The 21,935-nt window shown below is 36.9% G+C and overlaps 1 protein-coding gene across 4 annotated transcripts in view; it reads left to right on the forward strand.

Moving 5' to 3' along the window:
• FAM120B (family with sequence similarity 120 member B) overlaps positions 1 to 21,621 on the forward strand; it is a 114,757-nt gene extending 93,136 nt beyond the window's left edge. For 3 of the 4 annotated variants that reach the window (XM_072643953.1, XM_072643951.1, XM_072643954.1), the window contains 4 exons: positions 1,410 to 1,518; positions 3,150 to 3,284; positions 12,597 to 12,657; positions 19,754 to 21,621. In XM_072643953.1, the coding sequence (XP_072500054.1) occupies positions 1,410 to 1,518; positions 3,150 to 3,284; positions 12,597 to 12,657; positions 19,754 to 19,757 (309 nt within the window). In that variant the 3' untranslated portion in view covers positions 19,758 to 21,621. Of the gene's footprint in view, positions 1 to 1,409; positions 1,519 to 3,149; positions 3,285 to 12,596; positions 12,658 to 14,029; positions 14,042 to 19,753 lie in introns of those variants that run through there. The other variant, XM_072643952.1, reaches the window with a different exon arrangement.
• Positions 21,622 to 21,935: the final 314 nt, after the last annotated feature.

The following is a 21,935-nucleotide window of genomic DNA, read 5'->3' on the forward strand; positions in this document are numbered from 1 at the left end:
TTTGAGGAGAATCATATTCCCTAGTTTTAAAAATATATATACAAACAATAATATATAAACAAATAATGGTTTACTTTTCTCTGGATACTATTTTTTTTTAATATCATTGCTTCTGTAAAATTTATCATTCCATAAAAACCAGAAGTATGAGATGTATATCTATGATAGCTTCTGCCATAATATTTAAGTAGTATTCAAGACATTAAAAATTCTGTTGTTGGACGGGGTGAATGGTGCACATCAATCTCTGTCATATTTAGATATTTTCAAGAATTTTGAATTCTTCCTTTCTAGAAAAAAATGCTACATATATCTCCAGTGCAGCTTCCAATGTAATCAAACTCACTTTTGGAAAAGTTGCTTGTTACTTAAAAAGATTCCCTACAGTCTGCAAGTTTAGTTGGGGGCCTTGCCACCAATCTTACGTTGTTGTTTGTTACTGCTATTCCAGCTTTATGAGTCCAATTGATACATGTTTCCTGGGAGACTTCCAGAGCCTTAAAGATGGAACAATATTGTAGCAAGAACCACCCTTTGACTGGGAGGAATTCCCCTGATACTGTACTATGATTCAGGGAGAGAATAATTTCTTCTTCCAGTGTAGGTCGGTAGCTTAGCAACTTAAAAGTTCAGAGAATTTCTTTGAGAAACTGAATGGTTAAATTTAGCTTGAATTCAAGGCTTCTTTGCACCCAAGGCCATCTTAGTACTGTGCGTTCAAGAAAGCTCTGAAAGTAGAGCATCTAGATTCAAATCAATCCCACATTTGATCCTTACTACCTTTCTAACATTGGACAGGTCATTTAACCTCCCTGAGCTTCAGTTTCCTCATCTCTAAAATGAGAGGTTTAAACTAGATGTCCTGTGATATCTCTTACAGCTCTAAAACTATGATTTCATGAACCTTAGGAGCCTATGCCTTTTTTTCCTTCTGACTTTCATCCCTGATTAATGAAAACCTTCTAGTCAAATACTTTTTTTATAGACTGTCTTGCACCAAGAATTGTACCTCTAGCAATAGAATATGAATGTCCCCAGCCATCCCTCTTAAACATGGACATCCCTCCTAATTATGGCCCCATTTCTGAACATCAACAAATGGAACCAGGGCCCTATTTCCATTATTCTTCACTTGGAGAATACAAGGAAGAAAAGCCTACCTTAAACACTCTACCTTTTTTTCCTAAGTAAATGCTTCAGAAACAGAGCATCCAACAGGGACACTGAAAGCCTGTGACTAAAACATCTGGTTTACCTTGAGGCAAATCACCAGATTGAATCCATGACTCAAGTACTAGCTTTTTAATTATAGCAACTTTAAGTAACATGGGTTATCAGAGGTGCTAATATCAGAAGTGCCCTACCTTAACACATAGCATAGCACTAATTGAAGACCTTGTCTCTTGCAGAAATGTTGGCTGACTGAGTTCCAGAACCTAAAATCATTCATTTGCAGGGCCTGCATGAAGCACAACCGAGCTCTTCAAAGCCGACAGCGAGGGAATGAATTCATCAGAGGTTGGCATAATTGGATGTTAGCTCTGCCACTAAAATAAGTGTTTAAGGAATTATTACAAAAACTTCAATTCCCTTGGGCATGAAAAAATAGCAGTGAAAGTCTGATAAATTAAAGGAAAGATCTGAAATAAAATTGTAGGTGTATAGCTAGTGATTTAGGGTTAAGTTCTGGTCCGATTGTAAAATATATTCAGAAAGGAACCACTCACCTTCCATTAATTATAAATTTTTTAAAATAGCATTCAGAGAAAGCCCTATCCACCTCTTTCTGTGGCTCCTCTGAAGTTAAGGCACTTACTATGCCAGTAATTACAGCAGCTCCATCTTTCTGTTTGTGCAGATGGAATAAAAGAACATTTCTCACAAATCCTACTTCCCTGGCCACTTTGGAAGCTTGAGAATGGCCAATCTTCTGGCAAATTTCGGTCCCTTGAGAGAGAGAATAGGACTTATTAAATCAATAAAAAAATTTCATCTTGAGGGTTGAGGGTTAAGGAATGAGCATTCTAACTGGTAAAGGGAACTCAAAGCAAAGAGAGAAAAGCTCATTTAGTTAGAGTTCTTTCATGTTCCCCTTCTAAGAGTCTATTGGATTCTTCTTACCTTTTCTTCTACTGCCAATGAACTAGCCAGAAATAGGAGTTTTCAAGCTGTTGAGGTGGCACTTGGTCCACTAACAAGCACACTTTTGTATAGCGTAGTAGCACAATTACTTCCCCCTCTGATATTTGTTTATTAGGAAACCATTTTTTTCTATTTAATAAGAAAAGGCAGGTGACATGAGAGGTATAGGAATGAAAAGAATTCTTTTAATCCCATTATCTTACACTCAGTGAATGAGGAAATGGTTACCTGTCAGGAAATGGATGGAGTCAAGCAGATAACCTCAGCCTTCACTACTCTCAAAAAGTATTTATTTTTAAAATACCTCTTTGGTTCGACACTGTGCTAGGTACTGTGCCACATACAGGAGCTGCCTCAGTAATTTATAACTGGATCGCTCAGCTATGTTGCCTTCTTGGGTTGCTTGCCTTTGTTACCTTATCATGTTGTAGTAGTTTTTAAGGCTAGAGAAGGGTCATTGTGAATCAATGAAGAATATCACCAAAGTGCTTAGTGCATGGAATGACTAGAAGTAACAGGCAAATATCAGCCAGTAAGTAAGTCTTTTCTAAGTTTAAAACTTTTATAAAGGCTCTAATATTCTTTAGAACAAGGGGACCCAAATTTTTGGAAGTGAAACACCACTCTGCACTCTCACTTGAGGCCTACAGTAGAAGGGAGTGAGTTAGTACTACCAATAATGGCCCACCAGAGGAGGGCTGGGGAGGGAGCGGGGCGGAGATTTCCTGCTAACAGCAGTCACCATATGACATGTAATGTCTTCTGGCCATACGCTCCACCTCAGTGAAAATTTCTAAGAGCTTCAGGTAGGGAATGTATCCTCTGGCAATCATGTCTAGGATATCTGTGATATAGGATATAGTTGATAATGGTAGGGTCCCCCAATTTTTCAGTAATGTTAAGAGTCATACATCATTGTGTAGCTGGATATTACCTTCCCAGACTATGTTGTACATGATATATAGTTTTGAACATAACATTTGATATAATAATCTGTGTCCTCATAGAGTCAGAAAGGAGAAGATGGGACTCCAGTTTCCAGAGATCACATCAACCTCGTTTTTCACCTTTGTATCATAATCCCAACCAAGGACACCAGTGGAGAGGCTTTGGGCCATCTAGATTTGAAACTGGTGCTTCAGGTAAAAAATAAATTCATAGGATGGTATCAGACATGTTTATAATTGATACATATCTAATTTACATTCCTTAGTATTGTAGATACACAAATAAATTCCATATTTTTTGGTCTTTTCATAGTTTATTAATTTTTTATCACCTTGCTAAACATAGTCTTCCCATTTTGTTATAATTTTGTATTTAAATGTTAGAAAACTATTATAATAGTCATATACACATATGTCCTTTTAACTCAATCCTAATAAAATACAGCACACTAATAACACGATTCTGAGTTTTTCCGTGACTTGGCTTATACTGTGTAAAAGCCTTACAATGTAATCTGGGAAATAAAAACAAATCCTTTACATCTTACATCTGTAATACAGATGATATCTGGTTTTAATGCAGATGTTAAGCTGACTTGGGTACACAGTAATTTGCACTTTAAATATATGGAGAGCCTCAGTCTACATTTTAAACCTAAATTTAAAACAGTTGTTGACAGTCTTAACTCTATAGACTTTCAAATTACTCCAAATTTATGATTTTATCCTTTCAAATAGTAGTACTGTGCAAACACATCATTATTTTCATTCTAAATCATGATTTAGTTTTTTACATTAGGACCTTAAAAACTTGTAAATGTTTCAGAAATTGTTAATGTAATACCTAACTAAAACCAAGTGCAGTTTTCATTTTGAACATAGGTCATGCAAAGTATTCTAAATGTTCCATTGTTAAAACGAGGAAAGGGAAAAACTGCAAAGGTTTTGGTTTAAAGTTATTTTAGAGATTCACTTGTACTCATTTAACCTTCAGAGGCTAGCCAAATAGTGCCACCACCTATCCAGTCTAGCTTTCAGATGGTTTAATTCATTGTGCTTAGCAACGTCCCATCCTCTTCTCTAAATCCTGGTGCTGTGTGATTATAAATATGATTTCTCCTTTATCCAGTAACAGGTACAGTCAATAAACATTTATTATCAATTATGTGCCAAGCTCTACACTAAGCACCAAATTTAGAAAAGGCAAAAATGAAACTAGATCATCTGTACATTTATATTACTGGCATGAAACTGAGACTGAAGGAAAAGGTTTTTCTTTACATTGATTCAGATACATGCTGAATTATTTTAATTCACTCAGCATGAGAGTTCAGTAGCTAAGGATTTAGGAAATGATAGGTGAATTTGTCCTCTGCCTAAAAACAAATGGAGAAGACCCCTTTTTCTAGAATACTGTTATCACTGGAAAGCTTAACATTTTTGGATATAATTGCCATGGATGTAATTTGCTTCTTGTTTTAATACAAAGCAAGATGTAGCATACGTGTGTCTAAAATATCTATTTATTTTCGATTAGAGGCAGCTAAATGGCCTGGGACAGAGTGTTAGACTTGAAATCAGAAAGACCTGAGTTCAAATCCTGCCTCAGATGTTAGCCACGTGATCCTAGGCAGGTTACTTAACCTCTCTTTCAGCCTCAATTTCCTGATCTATAATTATAGATTATATTAACTATTATAATTATAATATCATAATAATTTCATTAATCATGATAATAATAACAACATCTACCCCACAGGGCTGTTGTGAAGATCGGATGAGATATTTGTAAAGAACATTGTAAACAGTAAAATGGGGCAGCTAGGTGGTACAGTGAATAGCGTGCCAGCCTTAGAGTCAGGAAGACTCATCTTTCTCAGTTCAAATCTGGCCTCAGACACTTAGTAGCTGTGGGACCCTGGGCAAGTGACTTATCCCTGTTTACCTTAGTTCCTCATGTGTCAAATGAACTGAAGAAGGAAATGGCAAACCCCTCCAGTATCTTTACAAAGAAAACCCCAGATGGGGTCCCGGAGAGTTGGGCACAACAACAGCAAAAAAGTATAGTACTATATAAATGCTAGCTATTGTTAGTAGTATTTTTCTCTGATACGAAGTCCTTAAGGATGTGGAGAACATATCTAATTCCTTCGCCACCTAGCATCATGCCTTGCAGTAAATCTTTTGGTGTATCACTGTGTCAGTATACAGAGACGTTGCTAACAACTGAGACAAGCAGGAAAGCCTTCCTTTAGGAGAGTACTCCTAAACTGATCCTGGAAGGAAGGGTTTTAAGGGGTATCTCTACCAGAGTGTGTAAAGAGAAAGAAGATGAAATAAATCTGGAGAAGAAGATAGGTGCTGGATTGTAGAGAACGTGAAGTACCTAGAACAATGATATTTTTTTTTACTCTAGTAGAGAGCCAACGAAGATTTTTGAGTAGTGATGTCATCAGACCAGCTTCTTAATAATATTAAATTTAATTACTCTGTGGAGGATAGTTTGGGGAAGGAGAAGACTGGAAGCAGGGAGACCAATTAAGAGGCTGTTGCAGCAGTCCAAGGGAGAGGTGACTTAGAGTATCAGCTCTCTAAAATCTTAGAGAGGAGCTTGGTGGGAAATTGCAGGCAGGATCATCTTGAGGAATAGTGGAGGGAAAAAAGCACATCTAAGCTTAGCATAAGATCAAGTTAAGTTAAATCACATCAAGAGCATTTAGAGATGAAATTGCAAGGGATACAGAAACAGGTAGAAAATGGAAAAGATTGTTCAAGGTGAATGTAAGAAGCTGTTCACCCCATCATGGACAGCAGAGCCACTGCCACAAGAATCGAATTTCAATTTGCTGCATGAGAAAGTAGAAGCGGCACTAAGGAAAACCAGGAGGAAGAAAGAATCAGGACTAGACAAAGTACAGTATATGTTCAATCTGGAGGCAACACAATTTTGGGGATTAGAGAGATTAACTCTGAAAGAAGAGAGGTTAATAACAAATGCTTAGAAAAAAGGTATTACTAAAAACAAATGAGACAAGATCAGTAGACACCAACTACTGATCCTCATAGGGATACAGAATGGGAATTCTCCTATCCCTCCAAAATCTTTATGAGAATAGTCAGAATAGATAGTCATATCAATAGCTATGACACACATATCAAGGGCATCCTTGAGAAAGATATGAATGGGAACAGACAGGCTTTCACAAGCAATATTCCATAGCATACTCCATCTTTAAAGTCACCCAGTTGACTGCACAGTACAGAAAATATGAGATTCCCTTTAGGGTTATTGTTTGTTAACTATCAAAAGACCTCTTATTCAGCAGAACAAAATGCCACCTTAAAGCTTCTCTTCCAACAAGTGTCTTCCATGTATATGTAAAAATTGCCACAGATTACCTGAAAGATAACAAGAGATGATGATGAGCCCCTAATTAGAAGTATCAAAGCATAAAACTGGGAGAACTATGCTCACCAAATATGTTTGCCATTGTCTTGAATGATTCCCAGCTTAGAAACCACTTAGAAAAGGAATTCCCTATAGAGACAGTGAGGTACTACAGATGTTAACTGTTTGTGATCATTGTCTCAAGCCCCAGAACATTGCAAAACCTCCCAAATAAGGTAAATTTTCACTTGAGAGACAGCCTGACATATTAGATTGAGGGCTGTCCTTGGAATAACCATTACCTGGTTCCAACTCCTTTCCCTGGTATACACTAGCTATGTGACCATGGGCAACTCACCTAACTTCCCAGTACCCAAGGCAACTCTCTAAGGACGTAAGTTAAAGAGAAAGTTTCTAATCAGCATTGTTGTAGAATTTTTCCACACCAGGAGTTCCTTGCAGTCATAGGATCAGATCCCACCCAAATTTTTTTTCTTCCTCCAAAAGCATTCAGCCTAATTGTCTGAGTATTGGGGAGGGGCAAGGGAGAAGGGAAACCAAGCATATCAGAGTATTTATTACCTAAATCATGATACAGATTTATTTATATATGGATGGACAGCCCATACGTTCATTGTTAAGGCACTGCAAATAGACAATGAACTGGGCCCAGAATTGAATAGAAGAAGGAGATCAGGCCGGACTGCACTTGGGAAATCATACCATGTTTTTAATGATCTCAAGCTTCTCCCTGAAGCAAAAGCCCATCTTTTTAACACTAGCATTCTTTGATAGAGGTAGAGAATGTATTTTAAATACAGAACACTATCTTTGCAAAGCCTCAAAGAGGAGAGATGGAATGCTGTGTAAGGGGAAAATCTCTTAGTTTGACTTAGAATAAAGAGTGCATGAAAAAGAGTAATATATAGTAACACTAGAAAAGTAAGCATGGAGAAGTTAAATTGTAGAGGGTTTTAAAAATCAGGCTGGAAATGGCATGTTTTTTTTCTTAAAGGTATTAAGAATCACTGAATATTTTTCATTAGGGAGTGACATGGTAAGACCTGTGCTGGCAATAACAACTTGGCAGCTCTGTGGAAAATGGATTGGGAAGAAGGGAAAGCAGAGAGCATTTAGAAATCTAGTGTACTAATTTAGGTGAGAATTTATGAGAACTTGAACTAGGGGAGAGGCTGTGTAAGTGAAGAGAAGGGGGCAAATGTGAGAGATGTTGTGGAGGAACAGTCAACAAGATTTGGGAACTGTTTGGTTGTGGGTAGTGAAGGAGGGAGAAGAGTTAAGAATGTCCTCAAGGTTGAGAACCTACATACCTAGAAGGGTAGTGCCCTAAACTGGGGAAAAAGGAATTTTGGAGGAGAGATGGGTTTGAGGAAAAAGATAATGAACTCCATTTTGGACATACAGACATCCATATGCCTCTATGGCATCCAGGTAAACATGTCCAGCAGTCACTGTGCTAGCCAAGTCATGTAGATAAGTGGTGCCAAACTCAAATAGAAAAAGATCCCTGCTGACCACATATTGAATTAGAAAACCACAAATTAGCTGTGGATTTGACATTGCTGATATAAATGACCTATGGGTTCATCACAGCCAGTCTTATCTATATCCCTAAGATTAGCATTGCTCAGTCTATTAATACACAGTTTCAGAACTTAGCATAGTATGTAATGGTTGACTTCCAAGAGTTTAGTGGTGAATGCTACCCTACCCTAAAGAAGAAAATAGTGAGACTGTCATCTTGTTATATGTGCTACAGGACTAATTTGCTCAATCTGTATGAGATTGGGAACTGCTAGAGAGAATAAAGCAATTTTTCATTAATCTTATTTTTCCTGTAATTCAGTTCAAACATTAAGTGCCTATTTATATACAAGGTATTCTGTCAAGTGTTATAAAAGGTCATCATAAGTTGTTTATAAGGTATGGTCAAATTTACATTTACATATATACATATATATATGTGCATCTTTTTAAAAAACTTCTTGGTTTTGTAGGCATTATGAGTCTTCAAACTAAGCCACAGTGCTCTACCAGGGTCGATTAAGATTATGGCCTTTATTCTACTTAGCGCATGCCAAACTCACAATATCTTCCCAACAATTTCTTCTTTCCTTTAAAAAAAAGTTGTTATTGATACATTTTTTTTTTTTGACACAACAGATACTAGCCAGCAAATGCTCAGACAAACCTGCCACACACAGTAAATTCCTGAGAACAGTTAAGCAAAATCACCTGATAGGATCATTACAACCAGGAATACATCATTTACCAATATATTTGTGAATATTAAATTTATGTAATTTAATTTATTTAAATAATTTAATTATTTAAATATTTAATAATTTGAATTATTAAGAGAGATCATGGTGTGGTGGATAGGGTCAGGAAAGCCCAGGTTCCCATCCTGCCTCTGACACATGCTGACTCTGTGACCAATGGTAAAGTCACGTAACCTTAGAGACAGTCTGGCTCAGGACTTAGAAATGCTGGGGCTTGAAGTCAGGAATTCAAATCCTGCCTATTGACTGGGTGACCCTGAGCAAATCACTGAAGGCACTCCTCAGCTTCCATTTCTACACCTTTCAAAATGAGCATGATAATAGTACCCATTTCATGGAGTTGTTGTGAGACTCAAATGCAAAAGCGTGTATAAATTGATTTTCCAGATTTAAAATGCCACATAGATGTGAGCTGTTGTTGCCACCTTAGTCTCCCAGGCAAGTGACAAAGTTGCTGATCTACATCAGTGGAGAAAGTTTCCATATCCGAAATTCCCTACACCCATGAAGTCAGAGTTCACGGAAGGAAGGAAGGAAGGAAGGGAGGGAGGAAGGGAGAAAGGGAGGAAGGGAGAAGAGGAAGGAAAGGAGGGAGAGAAGGAAAAGAATCACAAAAAAAGGGAAGGATTTATGTTTTAACTTTAATCATTTGTTAGCACTGTTATCCGATCTCATTTGTTTTGGCGCTTTAGTAAGTTCTCATTTCCAGTGATTTCTTAATTAATTGCATCAATCTATAACTAAATTATCACCCATTTCTTTTCTCATGTTTGTGACTCATGCCCCGTACAGTCTCCAAATGGTGATCCCATTCAGAAATAGGAAGCCTTCAGCAAGTCTTAGTTCAGCCATTTTAAGGTACTTAAGAAGAACCTTAAATTAGGTGTGCGGCTGTTGCGGAAACTCAGTCTAGGCAGCCTTCATTTCAGCGGAGCAGCTCCTGAGCCTAAAATCTGGTTCCTTGGTGGTGGTGGTTGTCTTTAAACACCCAAGAGTATTCCATGCTAATTAGTTCTGTCTAGTTAATGAAGTGTAAGACAAAGGGAATAACATCTCTGTCACCCTGTTGTGTTCACCTTACTGTCAAGTATTTATTACACCCTTGCTGGGTGGCTCTACCCTGGGACTCCAGAAATTTAACTCAAATCCTCAAGAGAGTTTTCTGTTTTTCAACAGAGAATTGAAAAGTTGAACTTTTGGAGGTAGGAAGGAAAGGAAAGGAGTCAGAACATTTAAATTCACTGATTAGTTTCCCTCTCATTCTTATCTCCTGAAATTTTTATTGTATTTCTAGAAGTATTTTCAGTAGATCGTTTTTTACCCATCAGCTGTGTGGGTCTTTGCCCTTCCTAACTCTCACTACATCATATTACAAGTTTGATTTTTAAAAATGTCAAGAGGGATAACTGAATTCTGAGAAACATTTGTCAGATCTGGGCCGCAGTGCCAATAGGGCTTAGGTGCTTTGGCTGCGGGCGAGAGTGGGCAAGTGTTGTCTAAGGTGCTCCTCTTGTTGCTTAGGAACAATGAAACATGAATAACCTCAGGAGCTAGAATCCAAGGACTTGGCTGAGATTTAACAAGTGGTGCTTTGAATTTTGAAGAAATCTGCTTTTACCCTGTTGGGAGAAGGGTAACAGCCTTGACACAAAAGAATATCCCCAGGATGGAAGTGCAGGTTAAAGTAGACAGCACTGTGAGATCTTCAGATTGGAAGCAAAAATTATATATAAAATATTAGGTTAGTATCATGTCAGAGAGTTTAGAATACAGGAAAATTTATATACATTGTGTTAGGAACATTCTAGTTGTGTTTTCCCATGTGATGGTGAATATACAATTTCTTTTTCCTGTATTTGTTGTTGGTTTGTTTTTTTTTTTTCCAATTCAGGTAGCTGGATGAGGTACATATTATATGGAATATTTTTCATGGATTAAACTGTGAATATTTTGTTCAAGAAATTTTCTTCTCTAGTTTTAGCTTCTATGAAGAAAGTCTTTTCTGGAAACTACAATCACAGGGTCATCTTCAGCTGAATTTTGCCTACCTCTGTTCCCCCTGTGCTTTTGGCTTCTTTCTCGGGGACATTTCATAGATTTTGCAGTGGAAAAGCAAAGTAGCACCAGATTCTAAGCTCATATCTATTTTCCTAGAGCAGTGTTGGAAGTGGGGTTTGTTTGTGCCAACAAAAGAACTAGCCTCTCCTCCAAAATCAACATCGTGGGGTAAAAATAGTTACCCTTTGATGGCAAGCCCTCTGAGGCTCTGAATTTTCCAGTCCCTGTATTGGTAAGGGTTAAGCCTGCTCCCTTTGGCTGGGTAAGGGGAATTAAACATAAAAATCACAGATCTTGGATGGTCTTTGCTGGCCAAGGGGACCATTCCTTCATAAATGTGTGGCTATCTTCCATTGTTAAACAAGGCCTGGCAGAAAACTTTCTCCCTGTAAACAATGGTAACCACCGAGGTGTGAACTCCATCATCCCAATTAACCTCAAGGAGGTGTTAAACATCAAAGCCTACTTAGAACTTTTTAAATGCTAACTGGTGGTCAAAGAACAAAACTATAGCTGAAGTGAGAAATACTTAACCTTTTCCCTGCTGTTAGATACCTTTGCATGGACCAGCTGGTGATAAATGATCTGTGAGATCCCACACATGGTAACTACCAATTCACCAATATTCCTGTGGATTTTCGTGTTTCTGTTAATACTTTACTAGGTAGAAGGGGGTTTGTGCAGACATTTTTACAGATCTTGATTGACCATGGTAATAGGGAATTGAGATAGAATAACTGAAATTAGTAAATCACTTGGAAACCTCATGTTGGGCCTTTCTTTTTTTAACCCTATACCTTAACAACCTTTTGCCAGAGATGCTAACAAGTGGCAGTTTGCTAGATTTAAGTTTCCCCTGCTCTACAGTCCCTGGTGGAGGTGTGATCAAGCAGTGAAACCAGCCAAAAGGTTGTAACCCAGGAGGAGAGAGTACTTTGGATAACTACCTCCTGAATTAACATGTGCTGTGTAAGACTTGTGCTTATATATTAAATGTTAACTTTCACTGAATCCCTCCTCTGATGTGTGACATGTTACGGAAGTTGACCCTGGGTTTTCAAAGATCTGTGTAAACTCTCCTAAACTAGGAATCTTTTAAATATGGATCCAGGAGCTATGTATCTGCTATCAATGGATTATTAGCATAATCAAACTTGGAGAAGGTCATTGGTCAGAAAGTCACTGGCTTTTTAAAAATTTCACCCTTTTTATTAAATCCACATCATGCTGTTCCGTGTAGGTCAGAGCTCTTACTTCTCTTCCAGATACTCCCTATCAAGAAAGCAATAGGTGACTGACTTATAGTAATGGAAGTAAGGAATACTATAGGGACTGTGGAAAGCCACACATTGTTTTTCCCCTACTTGGCAAAATTTCTACCTGAAAGCCATCTGCATCTAAATTTTCAGTTCCAAAAGTCATTGGCAGCAGTAAATGTCTAGATATGATACAGATGGTTGGGATTGGTGTTAACAGGAACAATTTTGTCTATGTTTCCTAAAGGGAGAAGCTTCAGCTCTACTCTTTCCACCAACAGCTCTACCTCTTTTAATTAATTGCTTCCTACTTTATAGATCATAGGATAGTTGGGGGGTGGGGGGTGATAATGATAGGTGGCAACAACTGAAAGAAGAATAAAGTAGTGTTCTCCAAATATATGTTTTTGGTAAATACTTAGCTATGTTCTATTTTTCCTAATTGAACTATTTTGAGTGACTGAATTATAAGGTTTGGATTTTAATTTTGTACATATCTTAGGTAGAAGATATAGGTCAGAAGAGCAAAGCCAGAAGAGAAAAGGATTCCAGCACACTTCCAGGTAAATAAAATGCATCTATTTGGACTGTTTAAAACACACACACACATATGTATATATATATTACGCTAGGGCAGAATGAAATAGTACTTGCTAAAACTCACGGACTTACTTTCCTCATGTAAAATGAGGAGCCTGGACTAGGCGGTTTCCAAGGTGACTTTCAGCCCAACTATAATTTTATTTCTGTGTTTTATCTTTTAGAGCAAAACCTTAAAAGCATTTAAATATCATGTTCTATCCACATAAGTCTAAACTGGTTAATGATTTTACTCCAAAGATGAAGAGGGTTGGGATAAAAGTCACTGACCCTATCAGTCACTTCAGAATAAAAATGAAAATAATTTAATTTGCTCCTAATCTTTTGCAGGGCTATTGAGTCAATATTTTCTAAGTGCTTTGAGATCTTTCAAGTGAAAAGAGCTAGGTAAATATCTAGCCATGATATTTGTTTTAGGATTTTCTGTTTTCCTTCCCAGGAATTTTGTTGACTGTGTGAACTGGGTTAGTTTCATTTAAGGCCTGGGTAGATTTTAGATATTCTTCCTTGCCTGTTTATAGTATGAATTTAAATTGTTTCACACAGGTTTCAACAATGCTATATATTAAAATCTTGCCAAAAAGAGCAGTAATATCAGCAGAACCGTCTATGATCACTTTACCACTGAAACTTGCCAGCCCACAGATATAATAGAAACATGGCCACGAACCTTCATGGGAGAGAAAAGGAAATGTGCTGTAATTTCCCTTAATGAGAATGGCTCTGTAAGTTAGCTTAAACCAGTGTCATTTACTCCCTTGTGGGATTTTCTACATGGCTGCAAGTTATTTAAAGAACCAGTAGGATTGGCAGTCCTTTAGCACATATTTCTTTGAAAATATGTAATCCAGGTGTCTTTGGAAGGTAAATTGGTACTACCACTGTGTAATGCTAGTCAGTATTTTTATTTATTTTTAATATTTAGTATTCCCTTGCCCTTTGTGCATTGGGATCAAATACATACTTTGTTTACAGCTCAAAGAAAAGTGCTAGTCAGCAGATCTCCTCAGGAAATTATCCTTAAATTTAGTGACTTACCCTAGTGAAGGAATTTTGAGTTGTAGGTTCCTTATTACCTCAGTGTTAATGAAGATGTAAAATCAGTTTAGGCTGTTGGGTACATTTACTAATCTGGTAGTTTAGAACATAAAACACACATTACAGCTTCTGCTATATTTTGTACCAGTTGTTGCACGGGTCTGTTACTGCTTATAAATTAATTCAAAACAGTGAATTTACAGTCAGTAATAAATTTAAATGTTCATTTTAAATTGTTCCAGTAACACCTTAAAAACTTATCCTGTATATATGAAAGTATTTTCAACATAATACAAGATGACCCAGATTTATGGAAAGAAATTCACTGCAAAACTATTATCTCTATCTACTATCAGTAGCATCCTTATTCAGGGCAAATTAATTAAAATAATGTTGTCCGACTGATATTGTTATGAAAAAAATAACAAAATAAGGGCTGCAAAAATATAACCAGAAAAATTAAAGAAAAATCGTTCCATAAAATAAAGACTAGATGGCCATTTGTCAGGGATTGTATGGAAGGAATGTATATTTATTTATCAAAGAGTTGGTTATACTGGACCCTTCAGCTTCCTTCCATCTCTAAGATTCTACAGTTCTAAGTTACTTAGAACTGTAATTTAACCATTTAATTAGAATGTTATTTAAGCAACTAAATGTGTTCTAAAAGTATTCTTGGCTAATTTTTATGTTATGCTTTATCAAATCTCCTTGAAAACTTTCTTCACACAACAGGGAGATTATTTTCTAAAATATCCTAAAAAAGTATCCTAAAAAAAAGAGAATTAAAGCCTTCACTTATTTGCTCACTTAGTGCTTAATGTACTAAGAGCAACATGGCAGAGTATATAAATGACTGGCCTTAGAGTCATGAATACTTGGATGCAAGAACTTCCTCTGACACATACTAACTGTGAAACCATGAGTAAATCACTTAATTTCTCAGTGACCCAGGTAATTCTTAAAGAGTGCATTGCAGGTGAATTGCCTACTTATCTGCATTGCTACAGGGACTTTATGCACTAGGAGTTCCCTACACAAATGAAATCACAGTTTGGAACCCTCCATATTGTCCCCTCTCAAAAAAGTGGAAGTTTTTCACAAATGCTAGGCCAGAATAGAGGTTAAACAAAAATTATCAGGCTTTCTCCATATGAGAACTGCCTGCTATGAAATATTAACTATGAGTCATCCCATTGTGACTCATTTTTTATTTTTTATTACTCATTAATTATTTGTACACCAAGAGTGGATGGTGGTTTGTTGTTGTTAAGTAAAACATAGGCAAAGATAGAGTTTTGGTTCTGTGATGCAGAGTTAGGCAGGAAGTACTTCAGATAGAAAATTGGTAAAGAAGCTGTTGAAAGATGGTAGTAGAAATCCTAATTTATAAAGCTATTAGGAGATAAAGACAAAATGTAGCAGGAAAAAGAACCCACCGTACCCTCTATACACACACACACACACACACACACACACACACACACGTCCAAACAGATCTACAAAACATACCAGACAGAATCTTAATTGGGAAATCCAAGAAAAACATCACAGCAACTTATTTTCCTGCCCAGGTCCACATAGACAAAGACTCTGGGGACAAAGTCTAGCCAGGAGTGTGTCACATGGAGCATTCCACAGCAGAATGAGGTTCTGTATGCACCAGAGCAAGAAGAGGTCCCAGATTGAGCCTAGAGTTGCCCTCAAAGGTGTAGGGTGCAAGAACAGATGCCAATTATTGCTTACTACCTACTTCCAAGTCCCAGATCCAGGGCACACTAAGGAGGAGATCTGCCCTAAGTGTGGTATTCCTGGACTAAGAGTGGTTATAGACCCTAGACTGTGTACCCAGCAAGGAGCATTGAGAAATAAGCATCATCTGTGTGATTCACAGCTCAGGAGCAGAATGGGATCTCACAGCTTCTAGACCATTCTAAAGGTTGTAGAAGAACAACTAAGTCAAGAACCCCAGATCCGAGGGAAGCCTAATACTGTTCTATCACTGAACCAGCAGAGCTTCCCATCTGACTGATAATAGCTGAGTCCAGCAGCCCCATACTAGAACTCCAACAAGGGACAACCCTACAGACCTTTTAGTCAAGAACAGGGAAAGGAAGGGTTGTGGGTGTGGGAACACCATCAGATTTTGCCCTGAATCAGACTGCTTTGGGAGCATTCAAAGTTTGCAGGTTCCCCAGCCTGAGATGTCTCTGATATCCTGGAGCAACATAACATTCAGTACCCCGAAATGAATCAGTGACTAAACCAACCCAGACATTCCCTTCAGAAGTATGCAGAGCCTGGCCCTAATTCCAAGTCTGAAGTTAGGAATTAAGCAAAAAAAAAATTAAGCAAAAAAAAATGAACCCACCCTCCCCCAAAAAATGACTCCTACCATAAAAACCTAGTATGGTAACAATGATGCTCAAGATACAAAGGGAATGACTCCAAAATATCTACAAGCAAAACCTCAAAGTAAAACACAGCTTGGGCAGAAGTTCTTTTTGTGGTGGCAAAGAATTGGAAACTGAGGAAATCCCATCAATAAGTTAGGGTAATGAATTAATGGAATACTATTGTGCTGCAAGAAATAATGAAGGGAAAAGAAAAACCTATAACAAGGACTTATATGAATTGATGCAAAGTGAAGTTAGCAGAACCAGGAGAAGAGTTTACACAGTAACAGCGGTATTGTAAAGATATGAAAACTATGAAAGATTTGGTAACCAATTAACATAATGACCCATCACATTTCCAACGGACTCATGATGAAAAATACTGTTCACTTCTAGAAAGAACTGACGGACTGAAAGTACAGACTGAAGCATGCTTGTTTGTTTGGGGTTTTCTCTCTCTCTTGAGGTCATGGCTAATGCAGAAATTTGTTTTGCATGATTTCCTATTTGTAATGGTTTTGTATTTCTTGCTTTCTCATTGGGAGGGAGAAGATTTGAAACTAAAAATAAAATAAATTTGAATTTTTTAAAAAATATGTTGGATTTATTATACACTTTTTAAAAAACAAACTATGGAATGGCTATTCATGGTTTTAGATGCAATACCCTTTGTATGTGGAAATATTCATGAGATTTTTTGTGTTAATTATGTTTAGAATTTTTAAAATACTCCTTTTAAAGATAATGATCTTTTACCCTTTTCGTTGAAAACATTTCAGAGTCACAATATCAAGTCCAAAAAGTGTCAAAATAACAGAGAAAGGGAGAGGAAGAATATTGATTTGGGGGAGAAAAAGAGTGGCCTAGAAGTTAGGAGACCAAATAATCTCAGCTCTCTGCCTCTCACCAGTTTTGTGAACTTGGGTGAATCAATTAATTTCTCAGTGCCTCAGTTTCTTTATTGGTAAAGTGGGCGAGAGGAGATAAGAGTGGGAAGATAAATGATTTCTGAGGTTCCCTAGCTCTAATGTGCTTATGGTTCTCTGAGTTGCCTGGCAATATGAAAGACTCATATGAATGTTTTTGTCCTTTGTCTTTGACATATGAAGAAATGTCCCCTCTCCATCAAGAAAAGTTCCCTTCTAGTTGTTTCTAGCTTTAAAAATAACCCATTTGTGTCTCTGCATTTAATAAACCCAAGTATGTATAGCTTCAGGCTTCAGCTTGTATTCAAATCCCATCTTCCATTTTTAAAACAGTATATTCCCCAGATATTTTAATACCTTTGTATTTCCAAAGTATGAAATATCCCGATTATATACTTCCTATAATTGTTTTTCTTAAGAATATTTGCATACCTAACTACTTTCATATGGGTCACATAAATCCTATGGAAATCATAAGTTTTGGAACTTGGTCATTCTTTGTTATAAATGTCTCAGTTGCCTACATGTTCATTTACTGTTCATTTGAAATTTCTGCTTCTTCCATAACTTTATTCTCTGGAATTCCCATTTGTATGTTGTTGATGTATACCAACTATTTAATGTTCTTTCAAAATACTACCATAACAGTTTTTTTAAATTCATTTTTCTAGATAATCACAGTCTCTGACTATGGGCCATTTCATTGGCATAATGTTCAGTCCCAGTGCCTTACACTCATGTTCTCATGAATCAGAGACAGCTGGGGACAATAGAAACAGCAATGGCCACAGAGTCTCTAGTTCTACAGTTAACTTGCTCTGTGACCTCCTTGAGCAGCTCACTCATCTCAGAGATAAGGACATTGGACATAATCTCTGAGGTGCCTTTTGTCTTTTCAGTTCTTTAGCTACCCACATGCTTTGTGATTTCATCAACGTGGCTATCCCCCCCACCCCAGTCTTGATTGCAACCCCTGCATGCCCTCCCATCCTAGTGACTTGGCCATGTCTTCTCCTAAATTCCCATTGCAGGTCCACCTAATCTGTTGTGTTGAGAGCCTTCCTTGGGTTCTCCTGAAATCACAAGGATACCAGTGTATCCTTGTGCACCCATCTTGAGCAAGCCCATCGCTTTTTTCAAGCCTTCATTTCTTTGATGACATTCTTTACGCTGCTTCTTCATAATTCCTTGTTTATGTATGATAATCTGCTCACGCCTCTCTTAAGGTCCTAAATATGTAGAACTAATTGTTACCATGTATACCATACTTCAAGTCAAAAACTGCAAATGGGATAAAATATACTTTCTGCTAAAATTATACTGAATACAAGATGACATTTCTTTGGATAATTTAGAAAGTACTCCAGTTCTGGCCTTAATAAATAACTTTGAAAGAACATTCAGAACCTGATCTCCATAGTGACCAGTCATGACTTCAGAAGACTGATGATGAAGGGTGCCTCCTATCTCTTGGCAAAGAAATGAAAGTCCAGAAGAAGGAAGAGCATCGGGCAGACATTCTCACACAGGAACAATATGTTGATATGCTTTCCTTGACTTCTTCACAGGGAGTGTAAGAAGAGGAGAAGGGAGAAGAACAAAAAAATGAAAAGAGCAGCGATGAAATGTTTAAAAGTATACTTGATAACTTTATTATATATTTAAAAGGAATAGCCAATTGTACATAATAGATTTGCAGTTTCACATGCAATCATCTTTTTTAATTATACTATGTTATGGAAATGCTTATTTTATTCTATAAATTCTATAAATTCAAAATAAATGAAAATTTAAAAATACATAAAAGAAGAAAATAGGGGACACAATGAGCAATTGTGTTGCTACTTGTTACATTAAACATACTGTACACTTTTTTTAAGGGGCAGCTAGGTGGCTCAGTGGATAGATCACTGAGCCTAGAGTCAGGAAGGCCTGGGTTCCAATGTGGCCTCAGATCCCTACTTGCTGTGTAATCCTGAGCAAGTCACTTAACCTCTGTTTCCCTTAATCCACTGGAAAAGGAAATATCAAACCTTTCCAGTATCTTTGCCAAGAAAACCTCCTGGACAGTGTGGTCTGTGGGACCACAGACAGTCAGACATGACTAAATAAAACTTCTGCCACCACCCCCCTTTTTAAAAAAATACATTGTATATAATGGGTTCACTATGCATATACAGTCCTCTTTTTCTTTGTATGTTGCAATGTTTGTTTTGTTGACTGTCGTTAAGTTCATGATAAAAAAATTTAACTTTAAAAAGGATTATTAAAAACATGAAGATGAACCAGTCACTTAACTTATTCCTTCCATCTTTCTCCCCTCCCCATCCCTCAATTTCAATTTCCTTATTTGGAAAATGGGGGAAATAATGCCTGTAGTAGCTGTCTTACAGACTTGTTTGGAGGGTAATGTCTGTAAGGCACCTTGCAGATTTTGTAGTGCTTCTAAAATTATTGTTATTATTATTATGCATTCTTTCATTCCGCAGTGCAGTATTTTGTGAACCTGCTTGTTATCTCACTGTTTTACTCAGGACTAACATAGACTTCTGCGCTTTCCAGAGATTTTAGTACAAGAACCTCTGTTAGCTAAAGTTTGAAATCTTAACTGTTGGGAGGCTCTGACCCTCCTCCCCCAACACACACACACCCTTCACGTGATTGTACTGCATCTGACTTAATATTGTTTGTGTTTCTAGATGACCCAGATGACATCATAATGCCACCAGACTGGAGCAAAAAACTTACAGATGGAGAAAACATTTTAAAACTTGGAAACTGAGTGCAGAGGAATATCTTCCTGTTTTATTCCACTGTCTGTATTACCAGTGCTGGTGTTCACTATCAAATACCATCAGATGTGTGTAGTGGCTCTATTCTGATCAGTCTACTGTTGCTATTCAGTAAAAGTATACAAAAATAGCTTTTTTTTTTTTCAGCAAGCAATTACTAGCAAGCAATCCGCTTGGATTTGGGATGAGATTTCAAATTAAACTTCACATTAAAAGCCCCTTTCCTCCTGTATATCATTTCCGTACAGTGAAACATCTAAAGAGATTTGAGCTTAACCACTGCTTCCTCTGCAGTGGGAGAGCAAAAAGAGTGGTAATTCCAAATGTTATCGCCTTCAGAAGTTTTTATAACAATACGGGAATGATCTGTGATTTACATCCAAGTATGACTTAGTAAGTCCTAGGGAGTTGCTTGAGGCAAATGAAGTAAAATGACTTGCTTAGGATCACCCAGCTACTAAGTGCCAGAGGCAGAATTTGAACCATATCCACCTGAATCCTACCCAAACCTTCTATCCACTACACTGTGTGGCTGAGAAGTAAGTACTTAAAAACAATAACAAATAGAAATTTACCTGGAAAGTATAATATTGACTCTAAGGTCAAGTGTAAAAGAGCATAAAAATGTGAGTAGAAAGTTTTAAAAAGCAAGATTAATAAAGACTTATTTGTGAGTATGATGCTAAAATGATCTCAGTCTGCATTCCCAGAATTATGTTTATGTCATGGGAGATAAAGTATAAGGCATGGCTTGAAGCCATATTAATATTAATTAATATAATAATAATTATTATTAATTAATAATATTAATAAAACAACAGTTAGGTGAGTGTATGTAATTAAGTGACATGTTATTTGAAATTTATTTTAATTGTTAACAGGAGTTTCGAGAAGGAAAGATCACTGTAAATTGGAGTAGTCAAGGAAAGTATTCTCATATATGATAGAAATTTTCACTTTCCACGGAGATGTTTTCTCTCTCAAGCAAGAGAACTTAAACTTGAGTTTCTGCTTACCAACAGAGGAGCTAAGCTCTGTGTAGTCACGGAAGATTGAAGGCACAGTGAGGGAGGAAGAGAACAATTAGGAGAGGATCAAAAAAGGGAGTGGAAGCAGGAAAGAAGGACAAAGTTAAAAAGAAGAGGGAGGAAAAAAAGAGGAATCTCTAATACATCAGGTGCTCCCTGGTAACTTCTGTTTTGAAAATTGCCTCCCATTGGCCTGAAAATTATATCTTGACCTGACTGATGGACTTTTAAAACTACATTCCCATGTTAACACAATTAAAAATAAACAGTCTTCATAATTTAGCCTGTGAATACTCTATGCAAAATTGTACACGTATTTTTAATCAGACTGGAATAAGATCTTTCCTCCTGCTTCAATTCTTAAGCAGCCCCATATAGGATCATAGTTATACAACTAAATGGGACCTTAAAAAGCTGCTGTGTCCAATATTACAGATGACAAATGCCAATATTTTTTATCTGATAATTTTGTTCCATTAACTCCAATAAATATTTTTTTTTACAAAGTAACTGCAAGAACACCTTTTTAAGGTACTGAGCAATGATAGATAAGCTAAAAGGGTTTTCTATTCTCTGACAGAACCTATGATAATCATAACTAATGATGAAATATACTCTGTTATCTCTCAGTAGAGAGTGGTGCCAGAAATAATTTTGTCAGTCAATTTTATTTGTTTGTGGTATGTCAGGAAATTATTTGTGTAAAAAACAAAAAGTCAACAATAAAACTTTCTTTCAAGTAATGTATTATCAAGGGTTCCTCTCCTTCCCGAGCTGATATCCTATGGCATCCCCTCCTGTCCATCCTTTTCTGATACCTTTGAAATCTTCCCCAAATTTTGTGTGTTTGACTATGCTCAACTTTCCACTCCGTGAATAAGGTGAAATGACCACTTCTCCGTCAATCATTTTCACCCCAGGAACAACCAATTCTTCATTTTTTTTTTTTTAGTAAAAATCAGGGCCAGAAGAGCAACTTCTCTCCTTAGTTCTCCATCTTTTGAAGGATTAAATAATAATTGACATTTTAAAAAATATTTACTGGTCTGCTTTATGAAGAA

Source organism: Notamacropus eugenii, chromosome 2 (genome assembly GCF_028372415.1).
Source record: "Notamacropus eugenii isolate mMacEug1 chromosome 2, mMacEug1.pri_v2, whole genome shotgun sequence".
Lineage (NCBI taxonomy): Eukaryota > Metazoa > Chordata > Mammalia > Diprotodontia > Macropodidae > Notamacropus > Notamacropus eugenii.